Source organism: Toxorhynchites rutilus, chromosome 2, assembly GCF_029784135.1.
Source record: "Toxorhynchites rutilus septentrionalis strain SRP chromosome 2, ASM2978413v1, whole genome shotgun sequence".
NCBI classification, from domain to species: domain Eukaryota; kingdom Metazoa; phylum Arthropoda; class Insecta; order Diptera; family Culicidae; genus Toxorhynchites; species Toxorhynchites rutilus.
Window position 1 is genome coordinate 197,162,456 of NC_073745.1, and position 22,367 is coordinate 197,184,822.

The 22,367-nt window shown below is 39.6% G+C and overlaps 1 protein-coding gene across 3 annotated transcripts in view; it reads left to right on the forward strand.

Moving 5' to 3' along the window:
- LOC129764680 (deformed epidermal autoregulatory factor 1-like) overlaps nucleotides 1–22,367 on the forward strand; it is a 42,325-nt gene that overhangs the window by 17,115 nt on the left and 2,843 nt on the right. For 2 of the 3 annotated variants that reach the window (XM_055764025.1, XM_055764027.1), the window contains exons 2-4: nucleotides 1,570–2,245; nucleotides 13,766–14,326; nucleotides 14,488–14,720. In XM_055764025.1, coding sequence (XP_055620000.1) covers nucleotides 1,570–2,245; nucleotides 13,766–14,326; nucleotides 14,488–14,720 — 1,470 coding nt within the window. The remainder of the gene's footprint in view (nucleotides 1–1,569; nucleotides 2,246–13,765; nucleotides 14,327–14,487; nucleotides 14,721–22,367) is intronic. The other variant, XM_055764026.1, reaches the window with a different exon arrangement.

The following is a 22,367-nucleotide window of genomic DNA, read 5'->3' on the forward strand; positions in this document are numbered from 1 at the left end:
CAAGGCCATCACAGCCCACTCTAACTGCTGGTGCGATGCTCCGCCCAGCATAATTTGTAAATATTCTGTGTAGAGTTTAAGCCTATTTTTGTAAACTAGTATTTAAGCCCCGAGAGTCTTTTCTTTGAATACAGATGTCAGTTGACAGTATACAGTAGAGAGGCGACGCTTGTACGAATAGCGTTTGTGTTTATTAATTTACCAAATCCGAAAGTCGACGCCACTGAATGGCGTAAGATCCTTCTTCTCGTTTACAAATTCAGTGAGCTGAAGACATGAAGGAATTCATAGCTTCCAATGCAGTCTTAAATAACCGAGCCAAAATGTTGTGTTCATACCGCTTTTGAAGTCCGCGCACATTCCGAAGTGCAAAAATGCATACAAAACACTCGCTTATATTTGCAATCCCGTTTTCCTCACATTCTTTAGTTTCGAAATCTGTGTTGGAGAAATTCATTCCGGTCTGCAGAAATGCATGCGAGTACAGGAGTACTCGCACGTTGTATCTATTTTGCCGATTTTCTCCATGCTTGTTGGTTTTTAAATCTGTGTTGGGGAAACTCATTCCGGTCTGCGGAAATGCATGCGAGTACAAAAGTACTTGTACCTTGCATCTATTTTGCAATGCCGTTTTCCCCAGGCTCATTTGTTTTGAAATCTGTGTTAGGGAAACACATAGATTCCAGCGAACGCACATAAACGCACATGTGCTATCATAACTGATTGGATTTCCGAGCGAGCATTCGTTTATATTCAAGTTTATATGATTTCAATAGTCTGTTTTCAAAGCAATTATTAGCTATTGCAACAAGTTTTCAGGTCAATAATAACCAATCATATAACTCTTGGACATTTTGTCTTTCGAATGAAGTGATTTTCATACCGCTCCGTTCAGCCGGCAAATAGGTATTAATCATTCTCATTTTCGAAGCTTTGAACTTACATTCTGGTACAGAAATGAAAGACGTAGTCCTACGTCCAAACATGCCATCCATAACGGAAATCGAACCCGAGCTTCCGACATAATAATGTGTGACGTTAACCACTCGGTCACGGAAGCACAACAAGTTTCATGACATATTATTTCATTCGACGTAAAAAATGTTATGGGGTGCTAAAATCGTTTGACGCAAAAATCTTATCAATCCATCATGGCTGAGCAATAAGCGTTTGAAATTGGACATTTTTCACAATGCGATCGATTTTAGTTGTTCAATTTGTACCCCTAACATGTTCCCGAAAGACGCAATCCTACGTCAAAAACCGAACATTTAATTCACGGCAACTTGTTTACAATGGTGTCAATATTGCCATTGATGTAGACATGCGTGTGAATTATATGAACACAGTAATTAGTCTCGACCAGTTTCGCATTTGAAACAGTTTTAATGTTATCAAAAATGTTTACAATCGTTCACACGATTTTTTGTGGTGTGTTATTTCTAAACACAAATAGCTTGGAATGGAAGTTCCAAGACACTTCAGATTCAATCAGCGGCAGGTCTCGACTAGTCACAGTAGTGATTCACAAATATGTTTTCCATGTTAAAAATGTATTATCGGCTTTAGGTTGCGCTACCGCCTCGGACTCGCCTCGTTACAACCTCCGATGTCCAATCGGGCAACACGGTTGTACAGGTACCGGTGTCGCTACCGGTTGGAACACTTATTGGCGGAACCACGTTCAATGTGCTCACGCCCGATCAGATCCAGCACTTCAAACCGATGATATGTGTGGATAACAATGGTTTCGTATCGAGTGGCACCGTCGTGGGTGATCTGAGTGGTGATCTCAAACCAACGCATATCGTTATTCAGCAACAGGGAGCAGACCAGCAGCAGCAGCAGCAAGTCAACACAGCACAGGATGATCTCGCGGACCAACATCAGCACACTCAATCGCAACAGCAGCAGCAGGAATATCGCATCGAAACCAACAACATTATCGACCGATTAAGTCACCTCGATATACTGCCAGTGCGGTGTAAAACAACGACGGGGGAACTATACAAAAGTCGGCTCGGTTCCGGTGGGCGGGGAAAATGTATCAAACACAAGGATGGATGGTACACTCCCAGTGAGTTCGAGAATATTTGTGGACGGGGCTCGAGTAAAGATTGGAAACGCTCGATACGCTACGGAGGCCGCAGTCTGCAGGCGTTAATCGACGAAGGCATCCTAACACCCCACGCCACCAGCTGTACCTGCTCGGCCTGTTGTGATGACGATTCGGGTGAGTACATAGGTATATCGGCATTCAATATTTATTATTTATACAACAATTGTAGTAGTTAAAAGTAGTCGTTAAAACATACTATTCAATCAACTAAAACGTTCCATTTAATTTATTATGACGTGAAACATTTCTAGTTGGACCCAACAAAAAGTTCAATTGATGCAAAACAATTGTCCACATAAGATACAGAATCGTGTAGAAAAAATCAGAAATACTAAGTTCTATTTAGCATGATCAATTTTTGCTGCAATCGCGCTGTGCACTAAAAAACCACATTGAGGGTATCCCCTCAAAACTATGATCCTCAATTATGTAGCATGTTGCTAAGAATTATATTTCAAATAATGCAGCCTTATTCTTGTTTACGTCATACACGGTGACTTTCGTTCGACCAGCTCGATTCGAACATTTTCGAAAACACAAGATTTTTTTTCGAACGTATAAATATATAGGGGCAGTCCACGTACTGTCCACATACGTGGACAGAAAAAGCACGATTTTAGACACCCGTCCCCCTCCGTGGACAAGCGTGAACATTATCTATACCCCTCCCTTTGTTGTCCACGTGGAAATTTCTCCATTTTTTTGAATTCCATTTTAAATTTGTTTATGTTTTCTATTCTATGGATTGACATTGATAGAAATGTTAGCCTTAAAAATAGTAGCGGGTTGTTCTCAATTTGATCCCCAACATTTCAACTCTCCCTAACTCGATATCCAAGGGACCATCGAGTTATGGAGAGAAAAATGCTTGTAGAATCAATCGAAGATGCCATGAAATCCATCAAGTTAGGGAAAATATCGAGATACAGAACATCGAGTTAGGGAGAGTTGACTATAAAGGGTGTGTCACATCAAATTGCTTCACGGAAAAAACGCTGTAGAAATTCGCCCAGTAGACCGATCCTTTTGAAAATTTTAGACAGTAAAATAAAAACTATTAAACAACTTTTGGCATTTTCTTTTTATTCATACTTCGAGCCCAAGCCCGTATGCTCGCACTTTCCTCTTTACCCCGTCCATAAGGTTCTGTACAACGTCAGGTTGAAGTTTTTTTTGAACAGAAATCCATTTTCTATTGAAGTCCGCCTCCGATTTGACAACTTTTGGGTTCTTCCGGAGGGCCGGCTTCATAATCGCCCAATATTTCTCTATTGGGCGAAGCTCCGGCGCGTTGGGCGGGTTCATTTCCTTTGGCACGAAGGTGACCCCGTTGGCTTCGTACCACTCCAACACGTCCTTTGAATAGTGGCACGAAGCGAGATCTGGCCAGAAGATGGTCGGGCCCCCGTGCTGCTTCAATAGTGGTAGTAAGCGCTTCTGTAGGCACTCCTTAAGGTAAACCTGCCCGTTTACCGTGCCGGTCATCACGAAGGGGGCGCTCCGCTTTCCGCAAGAGCAGATCGCTTGCCACACCATGTACTTTTTGGCAAACTTGGATAGTTTCTGCTTGCGAATCTCCTCCGGAACGCTGAATTTGTCCTCTGCGGAGAAGAACAACAGGCCCGGCAGCTGACGAAAGTCCGCTTTGACGTAGGTTTCGTCGTCCATTACTAGGCAATGCGGCTTCGTCAGCATTTCGGTGTGCAGCTTCCGGGTTCGCGTCTTCCCCACCATGTTTTGCCTTTCGTCGCGGTTAGGAGCCTTCTGAACCTTGTATGTACGCAGGCCCTCCCGCTGCTTGGTCCGCTGGACGAATGAACTTGACAAATTCAGCTTATTGGCGACATCCCGGACCGAACTTCTCGTATCACATCTAATCTGCCTAACTACGCGCTTGTGATCTTTTTCACTGACGGAGCATCCATTTTTGCCGTTGTTCACCTTCCGGTCGATGGTTAGGTTCTCGAAGTATCGTTTTAGTACTATGCTGACCGTGGATTGAACGATTCCCAGCATATTACCGATGTCCCGATGTGACAACTCCGGATTCTCGAAATGAGTGCGCAGGATTAATTCACGACGCTCTTTTTCGTTCGACGACATTTTTCCAAATTTACGAAAAATTGACAGTGAAGCATGGCCAACGTGATCTATACACTCTTATCTGATTATAAGCGAAAGCTGAAGATATAATTCCTCAAAATTAAATTTCTACAGCGTTTTTTCCGTGATGCAATTTGATGTGACACACCCTTTATTACGTTTTTTATTTTTTATTTTTTGAGACTTTCAGCTATTCTATCCTTTTCTGAGTTCGTCCTTTCAAGCTGGTTCGTCTCAGAAAAAAACGATCTACTTAGAACCGCGAGGAGTGTTTACAATGAACTTATTATCAACATTATTGACTTTACATACAAATACGGATAAATAATTTAAAATGTTTATATCACGAGAATTTCAACATATTTGCACATTCCCCTGGTCGTTTGGCGAAGATGTCCCCCCAGGCCAATGGTGATGAACTATGGAGGGGGAAGAAACAAGGATCTGTGGATCACAAATTCTTTCGAATCCTCGCCTTTATGTATTTGATCCTGATTATGAAGGCTTTTGATTTTACGGATTTCAAGCCGCTTCAACGGATAATTTTCGTGAGATGAGCTCGACAAAAGTTTGCTTTAGGCCCACTGAGCTCGTCCCAGCTCTGAAGTTGTTTCTGATGATGTTCCACTCGGTCCTCCATTGGCCCCAAACCAAAGATGTCTAGCTATCGGTGTCTGGCTGTAAGATTTTTTTTTTTGTTCAGACAGTGAGGTGCGCCTCCTCACCTCCACTGGTTTATGCGAGGAAGCTCGCAGTTCTGGAGATTTTCGACCCGTCCACGAAGATGTCAAACGGGGGTTCTCCTACTTCAACGCATATTGAGACTGTTGGTATTGATGGCAGCATGCCAAAGATAATCCGCAGTGAAGTTTATCTCTGGCCATGCACTACAGTTGTAGACCAACTTGGCCACCCGTAAACGGATAATTCGGTTATTACTACGGTAAGGTTGCACCGGGATGCACAGTTCTTCCAGTTCTTGAGGTACACCAGTTTCTTCGTGGAGGCGTTAAACTGATGTACCCAACTTTTACCTCGAAGGGCCGGTTTAACGCAAGGTTTTTCACGAAGTGTAGCAGACTACTGTCTATCCCCCAATCTGTCAATGTCTAGGATTTCAATTTCGACGTGCTGTCGATTCTTTTTAAATTCATAAAACAGAATTCCTAACCAACCAGACTCGAAGATCGGCTTCCTTCAAGTGAATAACGGCTTTGGGGATAGCTAATAGACCCAAAGGATTTTTTTTCCATCAACATCACATCGCATAACAAGCGTATATATAACATCATATGCCCTTAAATTTGGTTGGCATATAATGCGCCTAACTGGCATGTGCATGCAAAAGTGGAGGCCATACCCAGCAAACATTAAATCGTATAACTTTGCACATGATAAGTCACATATAATTTCGTATCAAATCACAATCGCATAAAATATCAATCAAAATATCGATCATATATATCTAAAATCGCATAAAATGCAAAAACACGATTTTCCATGTCATCGATGGATTGAGTGGTAACGTTGTCGTATCAAATCGCATATCAGTCCAAAAAGCATCGCATATCGTTATATACGGCTTTATATGCGTACAAAATATGGCATATACGTATATCGCCTCCACTTTTGTGTGTATATGCTAGTTATCTGCATCATATATCATACAAATGTGTCTTGGTTGTATGTATATCGCCTCCAATTATAGCTATTCATACGACTTAATGTTTGCTGGGTACATACATGGCAAATGCTTACCGAATTTGTTTGGATGAATATGCAACTTTAATCGGCTATAATAGCGACTTTTGCCATACTCATATACGATTTATTACAGACATAGAAAAAAACAAATGGCGCAAAATATATTCGTGAAATGTTTATTATAGCCTCACGAATCGCTATTTTTATATATGAGTATTTATGTTTGTAGAAATAATAATTGTTTGATTGACTTGTGTTGGGAGTGGAATATGAATGTTTGAAATGGCACAGATTGATGTTTGGTGAAAACTGCTCCGATGTGGGTTCGAACTCCGAAACCGGTCATCTGGATTATCATCCACCAGCCATCTCGCGCGGCTATCTGAAATTTAATTCAACAGCGGTTAAAACTTTCGAGTGCATCAGCATTTCATTGACATTTCAATATGATGTAATATGTTCTTTATTAGGATCTAATATGATTCACTGTTTCATGATTTTCTTCAGCATGCAACACGATTCACTACAGTACTGAATCGATTCAAATTATACGCTTATACGACACACAAACTGCATCAGCGTAATATACGCATATGATGCGGATTAAATATATTTTACGACAGTGTGCATCATAAAATTGATGTTTATTATACCGAATTGCGACTTAATTTGATAATGGTATTTAAAATCGAGTTTTTACATTTAATGCGATTTCGAATATACACGATACATACTTTGATTGATATTATATGTGATTATGATTTATTCGGATTTCTTGTAAGACTTGGCACGTGCAAAATTTTACGATTTAATATTTGCTGGGAGATCTATTCATTCAATTTTTCGGTCAAATAGTGTAGAACCATACATTGCAGCGTTTTACGTAACCAATGTTCACCAGGTTCATTCTTGAATATAAATATTTGTAATTAATCTGCTTTTTCATGTTAGAATTATTCTTGATCTGTATCTCGATTTGATTAACAGTGGCTACACAATCCTCCCGGACAACCCAATAGAAGTGTACGAGGGCGGTCCGACAAGTAGAGCGATTGGATACTGTATACGGTGACTCTTCTCCTTCGATGGCGACTGTCAAAAATTGGTTTAACGAGTTTCAACGTGGTCGCACGTCGATTTTTGATGAGCCACGCCCAGGTGCCCTGGCGATCTCGCATTGGCAGACCGCCGATTGAAGGAGCGCGAGATAGCTGAAACAGTAGGCATCTCAAGAGACCGCGTGGGTCATATCCTGCATGAAATTTTGGGCATGAGGAAGCTGTCGGCGCGATTGGTGCCGCGTTTGCTCACTCCGAACAACAAGCGCAACCGTGAAACCACTTCAGAGCAGTGTTTGACGCTGTTTAAGCAGAAGAAGTTTCTGCGTCGTTTCCTGACCGTCGACGAAACATGGATCCACTGGTACACACCAGAGACCAAGGAACAGTCGAAACAGCGGACTTCACCCGGAGAACGTGCTCCGAAGATGGCGAAGACTGTCCTATCGACCGGAAAGGTGATGGCCACCGTTTTCTGGGATTCACAAGGTGTGATCTACATCGACTCCATGGAGAAGGGAAAAACGGTCGCTCTACTATGCCGAATTATTGAGCCGATTCGACGCCGAATTTCATAAAAACGGCCCCATTTGGCGAAGAAAAAAGTGCTCTTACACCATGACAACGCACCGGCTCACACCTCCGCCGTCGCCACGGCCAAATTGATCGAATTGCATGCGACACTTTTTTTGTTTCCAAATTTGAAAAGGTCACTCGCCGTGCAGAAATTTGAGTCGAATGAGGAGGTCATCGTCGCCACGGAGACCTACTTTGCCGACCTCGAGAAAACGTATTTTTCAGATGGGTTCAAGAAGTTGGAGCATCACTGGGTCAAGCGTATCGAGCTAAAAGGAGACTATGTGGAGAAATAAATCACCACTTTTCCAAAATTTTTGTTAATAACATAACTTTGCAGGCGGCAGTTTGATGGTTTGAGGAAAATATTTTCAAAACGGCCTGATTCAGATAGCTTTTCATCAACACTAATGTACAGTCAGAAGTGCAATGAAGTACATCAGAATCATTTACTTCTGTTTTTGCATCAAAAACACCGTGATAACTGGGTAATCTGGCATCAATTCATTTAATCCGGAAAGTCAAGGCATGGTTTATTGAATAGTGGCTTCAGATTCTGGACTGCTCAGCTTGTTTACAAGGTCAAACCCCTTCAAGAACTAATGAGGAGTGATCGTACGAATAGTAGATGCGGCTTATAAGCAGTGTGAGTAATTTGAAGTGCTTGAAGTGCACTACATCATGGCGCAGCTTGGTCGAAACCACCCCAAATGGGTTATTTGAACTAATCGAGAACTAAATATGATCTACGAATTAGAAACTTATTGTAATTCATGTGAAATTGATATTAATTTTGTAAAGGAGTGAGAGTTTTCCCATCTAGTTCTATAGCTATGAAACACTGGAATTTTAGTTTTTTGTATATTTCGCGCCTGAACACAACACTAAAGTTCAAATGGTCAGGCTTTTAGATGAAGATAGTTATTATATCTATAATTATTATAGGTTTTATAGTTGTGAAACACGGTGTATAATGATTTTTAGAAAAGTCCACTACCGGGCCTCAAGGACCGACGTGGTAATTGTCGTTACCCTAATTTCGCCGGGGCTCAACATGTTAAAGAAGATGAGTTGAGGTACTGAAATGATCAACGATTTGGAAGCACCCTTAAACGGGGGTTTCCCTAATGGATGCGTCGAAGTGCCGTCACGCCACGCTGCGCTTCCCAAGCCTCCGACTATTCAATCACGAGATGATAATGGTTCGGATAGATAAATAGCACACACTTCACAAAGGACCGACACTACTGCTAGATTAAGCGAGGGTCTGATGTTGTTTTACTGGCAAAAAGCTGTAAACACCTTTTTATTAGGTGTACCGGTAAGTTTCTTCGGTTTTACAACAGATGGCGTAACTAGATTATTATTCTAGTGAATCAAATTTCCAGACATTCGTTGGAAAGCTGTCATTGTCTTTGTCAGTATATGTCAAAAAGTTGAAGCGTAAACAACACAGTTTTTTGCCACTTCGAATATGTCGAATTTCGTACCAACGAGAGTGTTTTGCAGCTGATCCAACGGCATAAAAGAAAGGGGTTTTCTTTGTATTGAATCGTTACTGGCGATGAAAAGTGGGTCCATTACGACAATCCTAAACATCGGGCAACGTATGGATACCCCGGCCATGCACTAAAGGAAAAACGACCACAATACGAGCAAAGACACGATAAAGGTATTTTGCAACGACAACGACAACGCTCAGCCGCATGTCGCGAAACCGGTCAAAACATACTTGGAAACGCTGACATGGGAGGTCCTATCGATCGATGCAACATGACCTGGTTGACCAGCACAATTTTGATGAAGTCAAAAATTGGATCGATTCGTGGTTAGCCAACAAACCGGCCGATTATTTCCGCAAAGGGGTCCGTGAATTGCCATTAAGATGCATAAAGAAGCATTATTGTCCATCTGTCCATCTGTTCATTTTGATCTGTCCATGAAGCAAGAAATCTATGGAATCCCCAATTACGATCTAAGTATGGGCATATTAATTGTGATAATTTGTACTTCACTGATGGTTACTCTATGAACGAGATGACAAGACTGTGCTCAACGAAATTTTCAGCACCTATGGCAGTTATAAGTTCACTAAGACACGGAAGATATTGAGGGCTCAATCCAGACGCTTTTGTCTAGGTCCCTTCTCATTGTCCAATTCTTGTCCAATTCTGGACAATGAGAGGGCAAACTCGTTAGCAAAGATGGATGCGGTTGAAGACGACATTCATCAACGTTAAATTTGCTTATTCGTTGAAGCAGATTTAACGTTCTTTAGTTCATCAGAATGACATCGCTACCATTCAGCGCTAATGAAACGAAGATGAATTAGGCCGGTGGCTCCATTCAATTATCCCTAATGTTAGGCTTAAAGCGTAATTCGATAGGCTAGACTTGCGGTGGGACTTCATTCACACATTCTGCCGTCGCAGGTCAAATCACTGTTCCTTAAACGCGCTGCTCTTTCTCATAAGCCTGCCCGGCACCAATGTATGCGTTTCAGGCAAAGGCTACTACAACATCGAGCACGATGTTTGGTCGGGCGAAGAATATCTTGTCGCCAGAACTAATTTATAGCACTCTTTTCGGGCACGAGGAAAACACTCAAGATGCCGGTGCGGTTTCCCTTTATCACATGTCCCAAATCTATGGTTTTCTTGATGCGTCTTGGAGCGTCGTGTGTGATTGTCAATATTTTATTAATCTTCTTATATTCCATTCGGGAAAGAATACAATACAAATACATTTGTGATAGCTAGTTCTGGTTTCAATAATAAACCCTCCTGTACTCGCGCGCAAAATCCTAACCCGTATACTCGCGCACGGCGTCACAGACTGTGCGTGTGTCTGTTATATTGCTATTGAGTAGGTTCTAGGCGTCATTGGTATTCATTCAAAAAATAAGAAATAATTGAAAATTGAAATAAAAAATTCAGAAATGGGGGTCTTCGCAGCCACATTGGTTGCGCGTTCGCTTAGTAAGCGATCGATCATCAGTTTAAAACTCAGGGCCCTCATTGACCATCTTTGTGTTGTTACAGAATATCTACATCCACGCAACAATCGTCAGCGATGGTGATCGATTCAGTGTCGGAATTTTGGCCCCTCTCTATCCATGTGCAAGTTCTGCTTGCAACAAGAAAAATATCGGACTGTTGTGCAATAATGATCATATCAACTGTCTCCGCTGTCCGGTGGTCTAACTGGATAATGGAAGAACAGAAGGAACACTCTTACGCCTAAATGGCTATTGTGTAATAATGTAGGGGAAAAGGAGGAATTCGGACCACCTAAGCAAATCGCCTAATATTTCCAAACCAATACGGTCTAAATAAAAAATGTCACATTGTATACTAAGCTACACTTGTTTTCTCTCAATCGATAATGTTTAATCATTATATCAAGCTTCAAACCACAAAATATATCTTAGAGACTAAAAAGATTATTTTTGGGCATTAAAATTTGATGCGGGGTGATTTGGACCATCTGTGGGGTGATTTGGTCCAGTGTGTGTTTCATCGAAAAAAACATACTTATGTTTATGCAAAGTATTTTGGAATAATGTTACAATCAGTAACATTATTCTATTGTTCTGGGATCGATACCAGGTGTCTTGGTCATATTCCAGAACAGAAAAATTGGATTGAGACCATCTCGAATTCTGCATGGATTTTTTCACTGTTGTTCGAGCATTTTCAAACACTTTCGATGCTTGGTCAAAGAAAATCCGTTCTTGATGGCCTGCGTTGCTATTCCAAGCTCCTCCTTCTTCCAACGTTGTCAGCCCATCCTCTTTTTATAATTCAGTGGCATCTGTAATCAATTAGACCAAAGGAAAACCTCAAATCTGTAGGACCAATTCGCCCCACTAAAACGTGTCCATGTCACCCCATACAACATGCAAAAATTGAAATGCAATTAATTTCATTTATTGTTATCAAACCTACAGTTTCGCTGCGTCAAATTTTTCCTCTTCTGTAGGCGAACAGAACTTTACCGCCCAATACACGAAAAGTTTGTTTAATCACCGGGAAAAACCTTAAAACCACGATCAGAAAATTCACATTTTTTGACAATCAAAGTGCTTGCTGTGTTCATGCTACCATTTCTTTCCACCTGTCGAATTTTACCAAAGTTTTTTTACGTTAGTTACATACGGTCCATTAATGAAAGAAGATGACATTATAAAAAATCCAAGTTGAGCCGTACTTTTTGAGATAATGGGGTGGTCCAAATCACCCCGTGTTACCCTACCATATGGTATAGAACAGGGTGTCGACTATCTTGAAAATCCGTGAAAATCATGGCATATCAGGGAATTAAAATAATGTCAGGGAAAATCAGGGAATTTCGACATCGATCTGGAAAAAAATAAATTCCGTCATTTAGAATTTTTATTATTTCAGTAATTAGAAAATTTTGATAACCCCAAATGCTGAGAAGGCTAGGGCTTGATAAAATGAGCTTCATGATGATGTTAGACATTGCCACGAATTCTAAAGTTGAGAATTCTGACCTCGATGAAATTTCGTAAGATATATTTTGTCGTTGGTTTCGACGAGTCTTTGAACAAGACTACAAAGAGGCTGCAGTTGCATCTAGATATCAGATTTTGGGATGAAGAATGAATGGAGGTGGTAAATCGTTACATGACGTCAATGTTCTTGGAGCGTTCTCAAGCATCAGAGATTAACTTGCAGCTTTTAAGGAAGGTCTGGGAATTATATATTTGAACAAACCTACCAACGTGAATTGGTCATATTACGCGAGCTGCAACTGGACTTTTACAAAGGAGAAGAAAAACTCTTGAATTTGGGTAGCTCCGGATTCATCAATAGATTGATGGATTAAAAAACTCGCCAAATCTAAATAAAACTGTTTTTTATCTTTTACGACACTTCTCTGTCGTCGTTTAACTTATTTAAAAATCACAAACATTTTTTTCATTCGAAGATAACGACAAACGTTCCTATATTTCATTGTTTAAGCTAACTAAATATCTTAGGAACTATAGCTAAAGTATTAGTAAATAGAAAGTAAAGAAATTAATTACTAGTCTGCATCTGAAATTGGAGGCGATCTGGCATAGTGGTAACATCCATGCCCCTCACGCTAAAGGTCACGAGTTCAATTCTCACTCCCGACATTCTTCCAAAAAAATGGAAGTAAAAGTGACGAACCAGCCAAATGAGTTGAAAATCGCTATAATACAGATATAAAAAATACATCTGGAATTTTTCTGAAAAATTACTGGAAAATCAGGGAATATCAGGGAATTTTTCTTCGAGTTTTGAGTCGACACCCTGTAGAAGAAATACTCTTACGCCGAAAAATGGCAACTGTGTAAAGTTCTATTTATAGATATGATAAACATGTGACATGTACACGATTAAAATTCGGCTCTGTTACACCTAAAATGCTAATGAGCCTAAAATAAACAAATGGGTTAAAAAAATTCCAGAAAATATTTTTTCTTTAGCCTATTCAGTTTTCATAGTCATTTCAGCCTCTTCAAAACAAAACAGTTGACTTTCGATCTGTGATACCGTATGCGCGAGTATAGGATGGTTAATGATGTATCATACCGGTCTGACCCAGCCAAATGCAGCCTTTTGGTTTGTGATATTCTCTTTAACTGTGAGCAACGAATTATGTGAAGTTTCTCTTCTTCTTAGATTTCACTAACGCTCTTAGAAGAACTTCGCCTGCGTTGTATTGCGTCATCTTATTTTGATAATAATAGACATTTCTATGCAAAATACAACGCATTGATTACATTCAGAGTGGCAAGTTCTAGTGCATGCGTGTCCAGCGCGAATCAGAGGATTTTTTTTACGAAAGAACCTCCGGTCAGAAAGGAAACGAACCAGAACCTTCCGGGTTGATATGTATAATGCTACTTGAATTCTTTGTGTTACTTTATTCCGGGATGCGAATGCCAATGAAAAATAAATGACCTCGAGTAAATACCAATGAACTACTACGGTATTCTCCATGGCGAATAGCGTATCCATAGTTGTAATAAAATAATATTGAAGTGGTACCATTTTCTGCTATCGACGCGGGTACAAAAAAGGAGCTGAACATTAAGTAGATCTTTTCATTACTCCTGCTTGTTTTTTTTTTTTGCTTTTCTACATTTTCTCCATATACATTCCACTGACTTCCATAGTATCTGATCGTGTCATTTTTATGTTCCTTCCAGCCGCATCTGGTCCCGTTAGACTGTTCACTCCGTACAAAAGGCGGCGGCGTAATCAAATAGAACCTGACCAAGTGGAGAAGAAGAAACGAATCATTGTAAATAATAACACGAATACTAGCAATAATAATATCCACATTAACAACATCAGCAACAGTGCTATCAGCAATACAAGTACCACGTCGACCACCGTAAACCAGCAGAATACCACCGTTAGTCATCACCATACTGTACAGCAGCAACAGCAACAACAGCAGCAACAGCAGCAGCAGCAACAGCAACAACAGCAGCAGCAGGTTCAACAACAAGTACACCAACAACAACATGTCCAGCAGCAGCACCACGTTCAGCAGCAAATTCACCAAGCGACAGCCACAATCAATGCAACGCCATTGATAGGAAACAGTGCGAGCACCACAACCACCACGACCACTGTTAAGGTGGTCCAACAAGAGCAGCAAGAGATTGAGAATGAATTAGCAATCACCACCAAAGAGGAACCGTGGCAGACGCTAACAGAAGGAATCGAAAGTGCCACAGAATACGTCGACCAATCGACACAGTGTAAGTGCGCTCTGCTGGAGGTAATGGCCGTGTAGTATATATGTCCATACCAACCATTTACGAAACTTTCAAACTGTGACTCTGTGCGTTAATCGGAGCACAGAGTCCAGTTTCTCTGGGAAGTTTGTTGATTAATGATCCTGTTTTTTTTTTCATTCCAGTGATAGCGGAATCGAATTTGCCATTCGAAAAACTGAAAGCACTTTGCGCCCAGGTTTCCAAAGCGATGCAAGATATGAAGAAGTGCATCAGCGAAGCTTGCGATACTCACAATCGGCAGCTGGAGCGGTTGCAGCGTGAACGAGACGCTGCTATTCTGACCGTCACACAGTTAGAGGAACAAAACAATATCAGTAGTCAATTACCGCCCGGTTCGGTTCATGCCAACAAAAAGGTAAGATTCGTCCTGATGTGTAGTTGATCAGGATATGTATTTTTTAGACGAATTCAGTATTCGTGAATTGGAATAGGTATAAATCAAAGACGAGCAAAAATACGTGCAAGCAAAGCAGCAATATAGACGAGTTAGACAGATCGTCCAGTTGAGGAGAAATTATACATCACGTGGATATCAAAAGCGTTCGACAGATTCTCCACTAATACCACTAACTCATTTTCATTCCTCGTCTTAAACTCATAGCTGTTCTGATATCGTTATCAACTCCGTGGTTGGTGAAGTGGTATTTCGCAATTTTTTCGTATCGTGCGTTAATCGTGGACACGTGCGATAATATGCAGAGTAAAGCAGTTGGCAAGCTCAAAAAGCTTCCCTCGAAGTCAAAGTTTCGGACTGCCGCCAACTCGGTAAAGTCTCCAATGAAGGGGAAAATACTAAATTTACGTCGTCCGACTCGTTTCGAGTTACTTTTTCTGACTCGGTCTTCCTTGACTACGTCATGGTGGGTAAATTGAGGCTACCGGCGAGACTTTTTATGTCAATGCCATAACAAAGCATAAGTTTCCATATTGCAGGGGAACCCTATATGAGTTCTAGGCATGTGAAACTTACAGGAATCCCTGGGAGAAAGAAAAGCGCTCTTTGAAGGAACGCTCCAAGAGGACTTTTGCGGAAATCAACACACAAAATGTCTTCGTCACAATGCCCGTTAACGAAATGGAAGCGGGCACAGCTAATGATGGCACACCGTTCGTTTTCCAAGGGAATGTTCGGCGCAAAAATGTGTCCACTCCCAAAGTCAAACGGCAAGTCCCACCAGTGATACCGCCTGTTAGCTTGCCTAAAATATCGAATGCAGCGGACAAACAAAATCAGGTTCCTCCTAGCATCCGTGGGAACAGTTCATATTCGAACGACCCAGCATTCGAGAGGACATAAAAACTTCGGGATTTATAAAGTTATCTGACATCGTGAATTGAGTCTTCACGTTCTTTAATGTTTTCGACTCCATCAGAATCATTTTTACCGTCATGCTTCCAGTAATGAAGACTTATTTGCAGCAATTGATGCAAACATGGCCCCTCCTTGCGATGATTGTCTCTCTCGATGTCTAATTTGAATAGAGAGGTCGGATCACTGTTTTACAGTAGAATCATCGTAGTCTTGTCCCCAAATTGGATACATTTATAACTTCAATTATGATGTTTTTGCTCTGTCCGAAACTTGGCTCTCTTCTCAAAATGACCACCTATTGGAGGGATCGAAGCTGTTGCTTGCCATGGTAAATTGAGGCTACCGGCGAGACTTTTTATGTCAATGCCATAACAAAGCATAAGTTTCCATATTGCATCTGAGGCAAACCCCTCTATGTTGTCAGCTTGTATTGCCTCCGAGAGCTGCGGTTAGTCGCAAGTAACTTGCCGATATGTTCTCCCTCCCACCTGAGCCACGGTTAATCTTAGAGAACTTAACCTCTCACGGAACCGTCTGGAGGAAACAGTACGACTATAACCGTTCATGAATATGCGTACGTGATTGCTCTGACCATCAATTCCAGAGATCCTGGAACCATTCACAATTTTCAAACGTATTTAGCACTTGAGAACCAATTTAAACTTGCTAAAAACCCGTTCTGCTGTGGCGAAACATCGTTTGTTGAATTTTTTTAAGGGGCCGTGCATTGATTACTTAATGGTTTTATTTGAACATCAGCAGTTTCGACTACAGGTTCGAAGCTGCTCAAATTCAATAATATCTTGAGCTCACCTGCGTGTGGTTTTGCGTTTGATGTTGAATGCTTAAGGCTTCTAATCCCTATATAAGATGGCATTTGTTGAGGACGTACCGGTACTGGTATTATGGGACGAATTAGTCACATCGGTCGATGTAGAAGCTTGTGGTTCTCGATCTTTGAGTTTCGTTTGTGTTTGCGTAGCGACCTGTCAAAGAAATGTTAGCTATGCACTCCGAAAATATTGAAAATCCAAAACTATACAAGATTTTTGCTGAAAATTTCATTTAATTTTTTACCATGCTAAAAACATGCTGTGCCCAACGCGCTTTCGAAGCTTAAGCGCTTCACACTCGTTGATTTTTCGATTAACAACAATTTGCAAGCCTTCAAACGGCTTGGATTCAGATTTGCACTAATTTCAAACCGTTTGCGTTTGCTTTTTTTTTTCTTTGTGTTTGCTTTAAACTGAGCTTCAGGACCAGATTTTTCCGGATGGGCATCTCGGTACATACGTTGCCACTTTACGTGTAAATCTCCTTGCCTTGATATTCTCATTAACTTTTCGGCTGGTTTAGAGTTCCCGTGAACGTGAACAAACACTTTTCTGTTAATAATTCATCAGTCCATATATAAAACGCGAGGAAAATATCTTGAAACGATATGAAAAAATTGTTGAACCAATGAACATGGCATATGATCTCACATAGTTGAAAAACATATTTAAACACAATTCATATTGATAAAAATGGATTAATTCAATATTTTACAACGATTCTAAATTTCAACGTGAAATCGAGATGTTGGTGAACTCACCATAGTTCACCGACTTCGGTGATATAACTGATATAGGGGAAGTGGAGGCATAGTGGACACCCTAAGGAACATGGCCATTTCCGGCGTCCACATACCGCTTCAATTCGCCTTTTCGAAGAATATTATAGTTTAACTCATTGATGTTCTATAAAAAATCAAAAAAGTACATTTTCATCATTAGAAAAAAGGTGAAAAATCGATTTTTTTTGCTTGGAGGTAAAGTGGTCACCCTTACATATCAAGCTTAATGGGATAGATTTATGCGTTTTTTCGTCCAAATTTGTTCAAATCATATTTGACATAGAAGGTACATGTTTGAAATAAGCTTGGCCTATTCACCCATAGTCCCAATTAAAATTTTCTCATGCATACAAAAACGTAGTAAGAAACACATAACGTTAGAGTGGCATATTTTCAAAGGGTCAAAGCCACAAAAGGAACATGTGATGAGGTATATCAGCTTTAGTAAACAGAACATTGTTAGTCGTTATTCATATATAACCACTTTGCCCCCAAACATCAAAGTGATTTCTATGCTAATTAATCGCTGAGATTAAACAAAATATCTGTTCACCTCTCCTAGAATATGTGAACAGCCGTTCAAACTGAACTAATGTCCAATATATCAAATTGAATAAAATAAATTTCACGAGAAATTACTTAGATACCATGCGCACAGAACTACGGTCGAATGGCTATCGAGAGAGCAATTTCTGTTTTTATTTATATTTTGATATGCGACAGCTATGATTGATATAAATTGCATGTATATGATGCGCCTAGCCAGCCCATACATGCAAACGTGGAGGCGATATACATACATCCTAGAAAAAATTAAATCGTATAATTATCGTTTATATTACATCATATACCCCATATACAGTAGAACCCCGATTATCTGCGAAATAGTCGGGCTAGGCCATCGCGTATAACGAAAATCGAGGATAATGCAATATAAGACTTAAAATGAGGTACAAACACGAAAAATATATATTTTATCATGAAAACTATGTTTCATCAATACAGAAATTATTGAACTATAAATCTGTAAGGTCGTGTACATCAGTGATCAGATAATGTGAAAGCCATGACCAAAACAAAAAAGCTAGACTCTACCACTCACTGACAAATTTCGGGAAGGTTTATAGATTTACTAGGGAACTCACTTTCACGGATAATCGAGGTTCTACTGTACATGTATATGGCCTCCAATTTCATGTGCATATGCCAGTTATACACATCATACAAGTAATGTGTCTTGGGTGTATGTATATCGCCTCCAATTTTAGATTTGTGACGTAGGACTACGTCTTACATTAAGGGTGGCAAATCAGAAAACAGGTCACGTTTCTATGAAATAAAGTTAACGTTAATAACTATTTATGCTACGAACGGATTTAAACGATTTGCATACCAATAGAATTGGAAATTTCCTAAGATTTTTTTTTGTTTGATATGCTATACATGACAATCCCATAGTCTGTATATCCCAGCAAACATTAAATCGCATAACAAGCGTATATATAACATCATATGCCCTAAAATTTGGTTGGCAAATAATGCGCCTAACTGGCATATGCATGCAAAAGTGGAGGCCATATACATACATGGCAAATGCTTACCGAATTTGTTTGGATGAATATGCAACTTTGACCGGCTATAATAGCGATTATGTTGAATTGAATTGCGATCTAATATGAATATATTCATGAATTGGCAAAGCACCAAATACGACTTTTGCCATACTCATATACGATTTATTACAGACATAGAAAAAAACAAATGGCGCAAAATATTTTCGTGAAATGTTTATTATAGCCTCACGAATCGCCATTTTTATATATGAGTATTTATGTTTGTGGAAATAATAATTGTTTGATTGACTTGTGTTGGGAGTGGAATATGAATGTTTAAAATGGCACAGACTGATGTTTGGTGAAAACTGCTGCGATGTGGATTCGAACTGGATTATCATGGCACCAGCTATCTCGCGCGGCTATCTAAAATTTAATTCAACAGCAGTTAAAACTTTCGATTGCATCAGCATTTCATTGACATTTCAATATGATGTAATATGTTCTTTATTACGATCTAATATGATTTACTGTTTCATGATTTCCTTCAGCATGCAACACGATTTACTACAGTACTGAATCGATTTAAATTATACGCTTATACGACACACAAACTGCATCAGCGTAATATACGCATATGATGCGGATCAAATATATTTCACGACAATGTACATCATAAAATTGATATTTATTATACCGAATTGCGACTTAATTTGATAATGGTATATAAAATCGAGTTTTTACATTTTATGCGATTTCAATTTTCTTGTAAGACTTGGCACGTGCAAAATTATACGATTTAATGTTTGCTGGGGTGGTTTAAATTGATAGAAATTGGAAGCATTCCCATTTTCCCATACATTTGTTCTGTCCATTAGTGTGCTTTCCCGAACAGAGCTGTCAATAACGGGTAACTTATGCAGCCGCTAGAATAGAAACAACGAAGGGGGATAGCGAAAAGAGAAAATTTACGAAGTAAACTCCACCCTTGCATAGTAAGTAAGCTGTCGCTGGCGTATAAGTATTGCATCTCCTCTGAGGAAAATTCTCAGAATTTTTCTGTGCCCGAAACAACAAAGGTCACATTTTCGGCTCGTTTTGAGTTTAATGTTTCCCCTCGAGCTGTGAACGCTAACGAATATTTCACTTGAAGTGCATCTGGTATTGCAATTAACACAACCACCTGAGACAGGCAAAAAAAAGAAGAGTGCAAATTATTATAGGTCGCTTCTAAACATCAGTGTTTGATTTTTTGTTTGTTGCTTGTTTTCGTTACGCGAAACATAGAACTTAGAAACTTTGTTGACGGTTTTGACCGAGAGTCGAGAAACGATTTTACATAAACGGTCATTCTCGCGATGTTTCATTTTTAGGACTGCAACTGTGTGCATCTGTTAGACGCGTGTTTGATGCTTGTTGAATGGCGATGCACTTCTTCTTCTTCTTCTTTTGAATTTTAGACACTTGAAACTAAGAGAGTTCATTCGTCTTTGATGCACGGAAGATGCCTCTCGTTAATATTCAGTGCAATGCGTGCATTGATATAAAGAAACAAATTGCGACGTATGACCAATTAGTGTATCGTTCTCGCAAAGGCAAAAAATGATCGTTGCTTCTCGAAATAATTCTACAAAACTACGCAAGCCGTTAAACCTTTTCAGGGTCCCCGGAACTTTTTACTAAAGAGTTATTTAGGAAATTTCGACGTATTCGCAAAATAATATTCGAAATGATAAACCATCAAATTTCAAAAGAAAAAAGATTGCGTAGTCCTACGTTCTAAGCGGTCGTGTCTCGGATACAACCCCTCGAATTTTTTTACGATTCAATGTTTGCTGAGCAGGCCTGAAGGCAGTTTTCAATTGTTAAAATATGAATGAAATTTTTTACTTCATGTTATTTGATTACTTGAAACATGTAGTACTGAACCTTATTTGACCATTTCTATATAATTTTTGCGATATTTCCACTAAAGCACAATAAACAGTCAGGAATGACGTATCCGATTGCAACTCTTTCGTATCATTTGTAAGAGCTTTAATTGCCCTAGAATCATATTTCAGATAGCTGTACGAGATAGCTGCGGCTTGATAATCCAAACAACCGGAATTCAAATCCCATCGGAGCAATTTTATAATCGTCGTCACCACTAATGTCAAACATTTATATCCCTAAAAGTCAATTGATTTATTCTTATTTGTACAAACATAAATGTTTATAAAGGTTCTATATACATACTTCTTCTTGAATGGCGTTAACGTTCCCTGTGGAACTTTTGCCGTCTCAACGTATGCATTAACTAGCGCCATTTATTAATACTAAGTTGAGTCAAATCTTAAGTCAAATAACACGCCTTGAATATACTCTGGAGTGGCAAGCTCTAGAATTCGCGTGACCACAGTGCAAGTCGAAAGAAATTTATTTGACGAAAAATCTCCCGGCTAGAACGGGAATCGAACCCGAACACCCGGCATGATAATGTCACGGGTGCACTTCTATATACATACAAAAAATGGTGATTCCCCGGGCCGAACATTTTATTTTAATATTTTCCGCCATTTTTTTTATGGCAGTGATGAATCGTATATTCGTATGACAACAGACTTATTATGTTATTAGGTATTGCCTAATAACCTTGCATGTACAGTAAGTTACCTCTAATTCGACATTTAGTTAATTGGACAGACCTGTAATGGAACACAAATAATTGGATATTTTCATCTCTAATCGGATATTTTGTAAACATCGAGTTTGGTACCCAAAGTATCGCCCCAGATTGAAAGTCGCCACCAGACGTCGACATTGTACCACTATCATCGTGAATGTCCAATTACAAGCCAATCACCTCTAATGCGACACTGAGTAGTGCCTCGGTATGTCGAGGATTGAAGGTAACTTACTGTATATGCTATTTGGGCGCATTATATACCACCCAAAATATCAGATATTCGATACTCTATATACGATAGTTATACGATTTAATGTTTGCTGGGTTGGCATACTTGGCAGCTTGGTTTGTCAGATTCATAATCTCATGTTTACAGTTTTGAGTTAAGTGCAATTGAATGACGAAGTTGAACTAATTTATTTTTGTCATTATGTTTATCAGAACGCAAAAGATAATCTCCCGTTCTTAAAAGTTAAAAATAAAAAAGCAACTTTAACTTTCACTTTTCTTGAAACCGAAAATGTTCGGACTTAAAAATAATTTCTAACGCAATATTCCAAACATACATGTATTTACAAAAATCCGTTTTCTTTTACGTTTCCCGCCTTTCGTTTTTTTGTTGTTGTCTGTAGTAAATCGTATATACGCATAACAATAGTCGTACTAGATGCATGTATAAGTCGTATATTCATCCATCCACTCATCGTGAATAAAAGTGTAAAAAAAGTTCACTGTTTACATAAAAGCAATCTCGAATCGGTCTCACTTTTTTGCTTGAAGTTACTATCCCCTGATATAAGTTTGCTCGGTTGCAAATACAAGCGGACAGAATTGATACTCGATATTAAACGAAA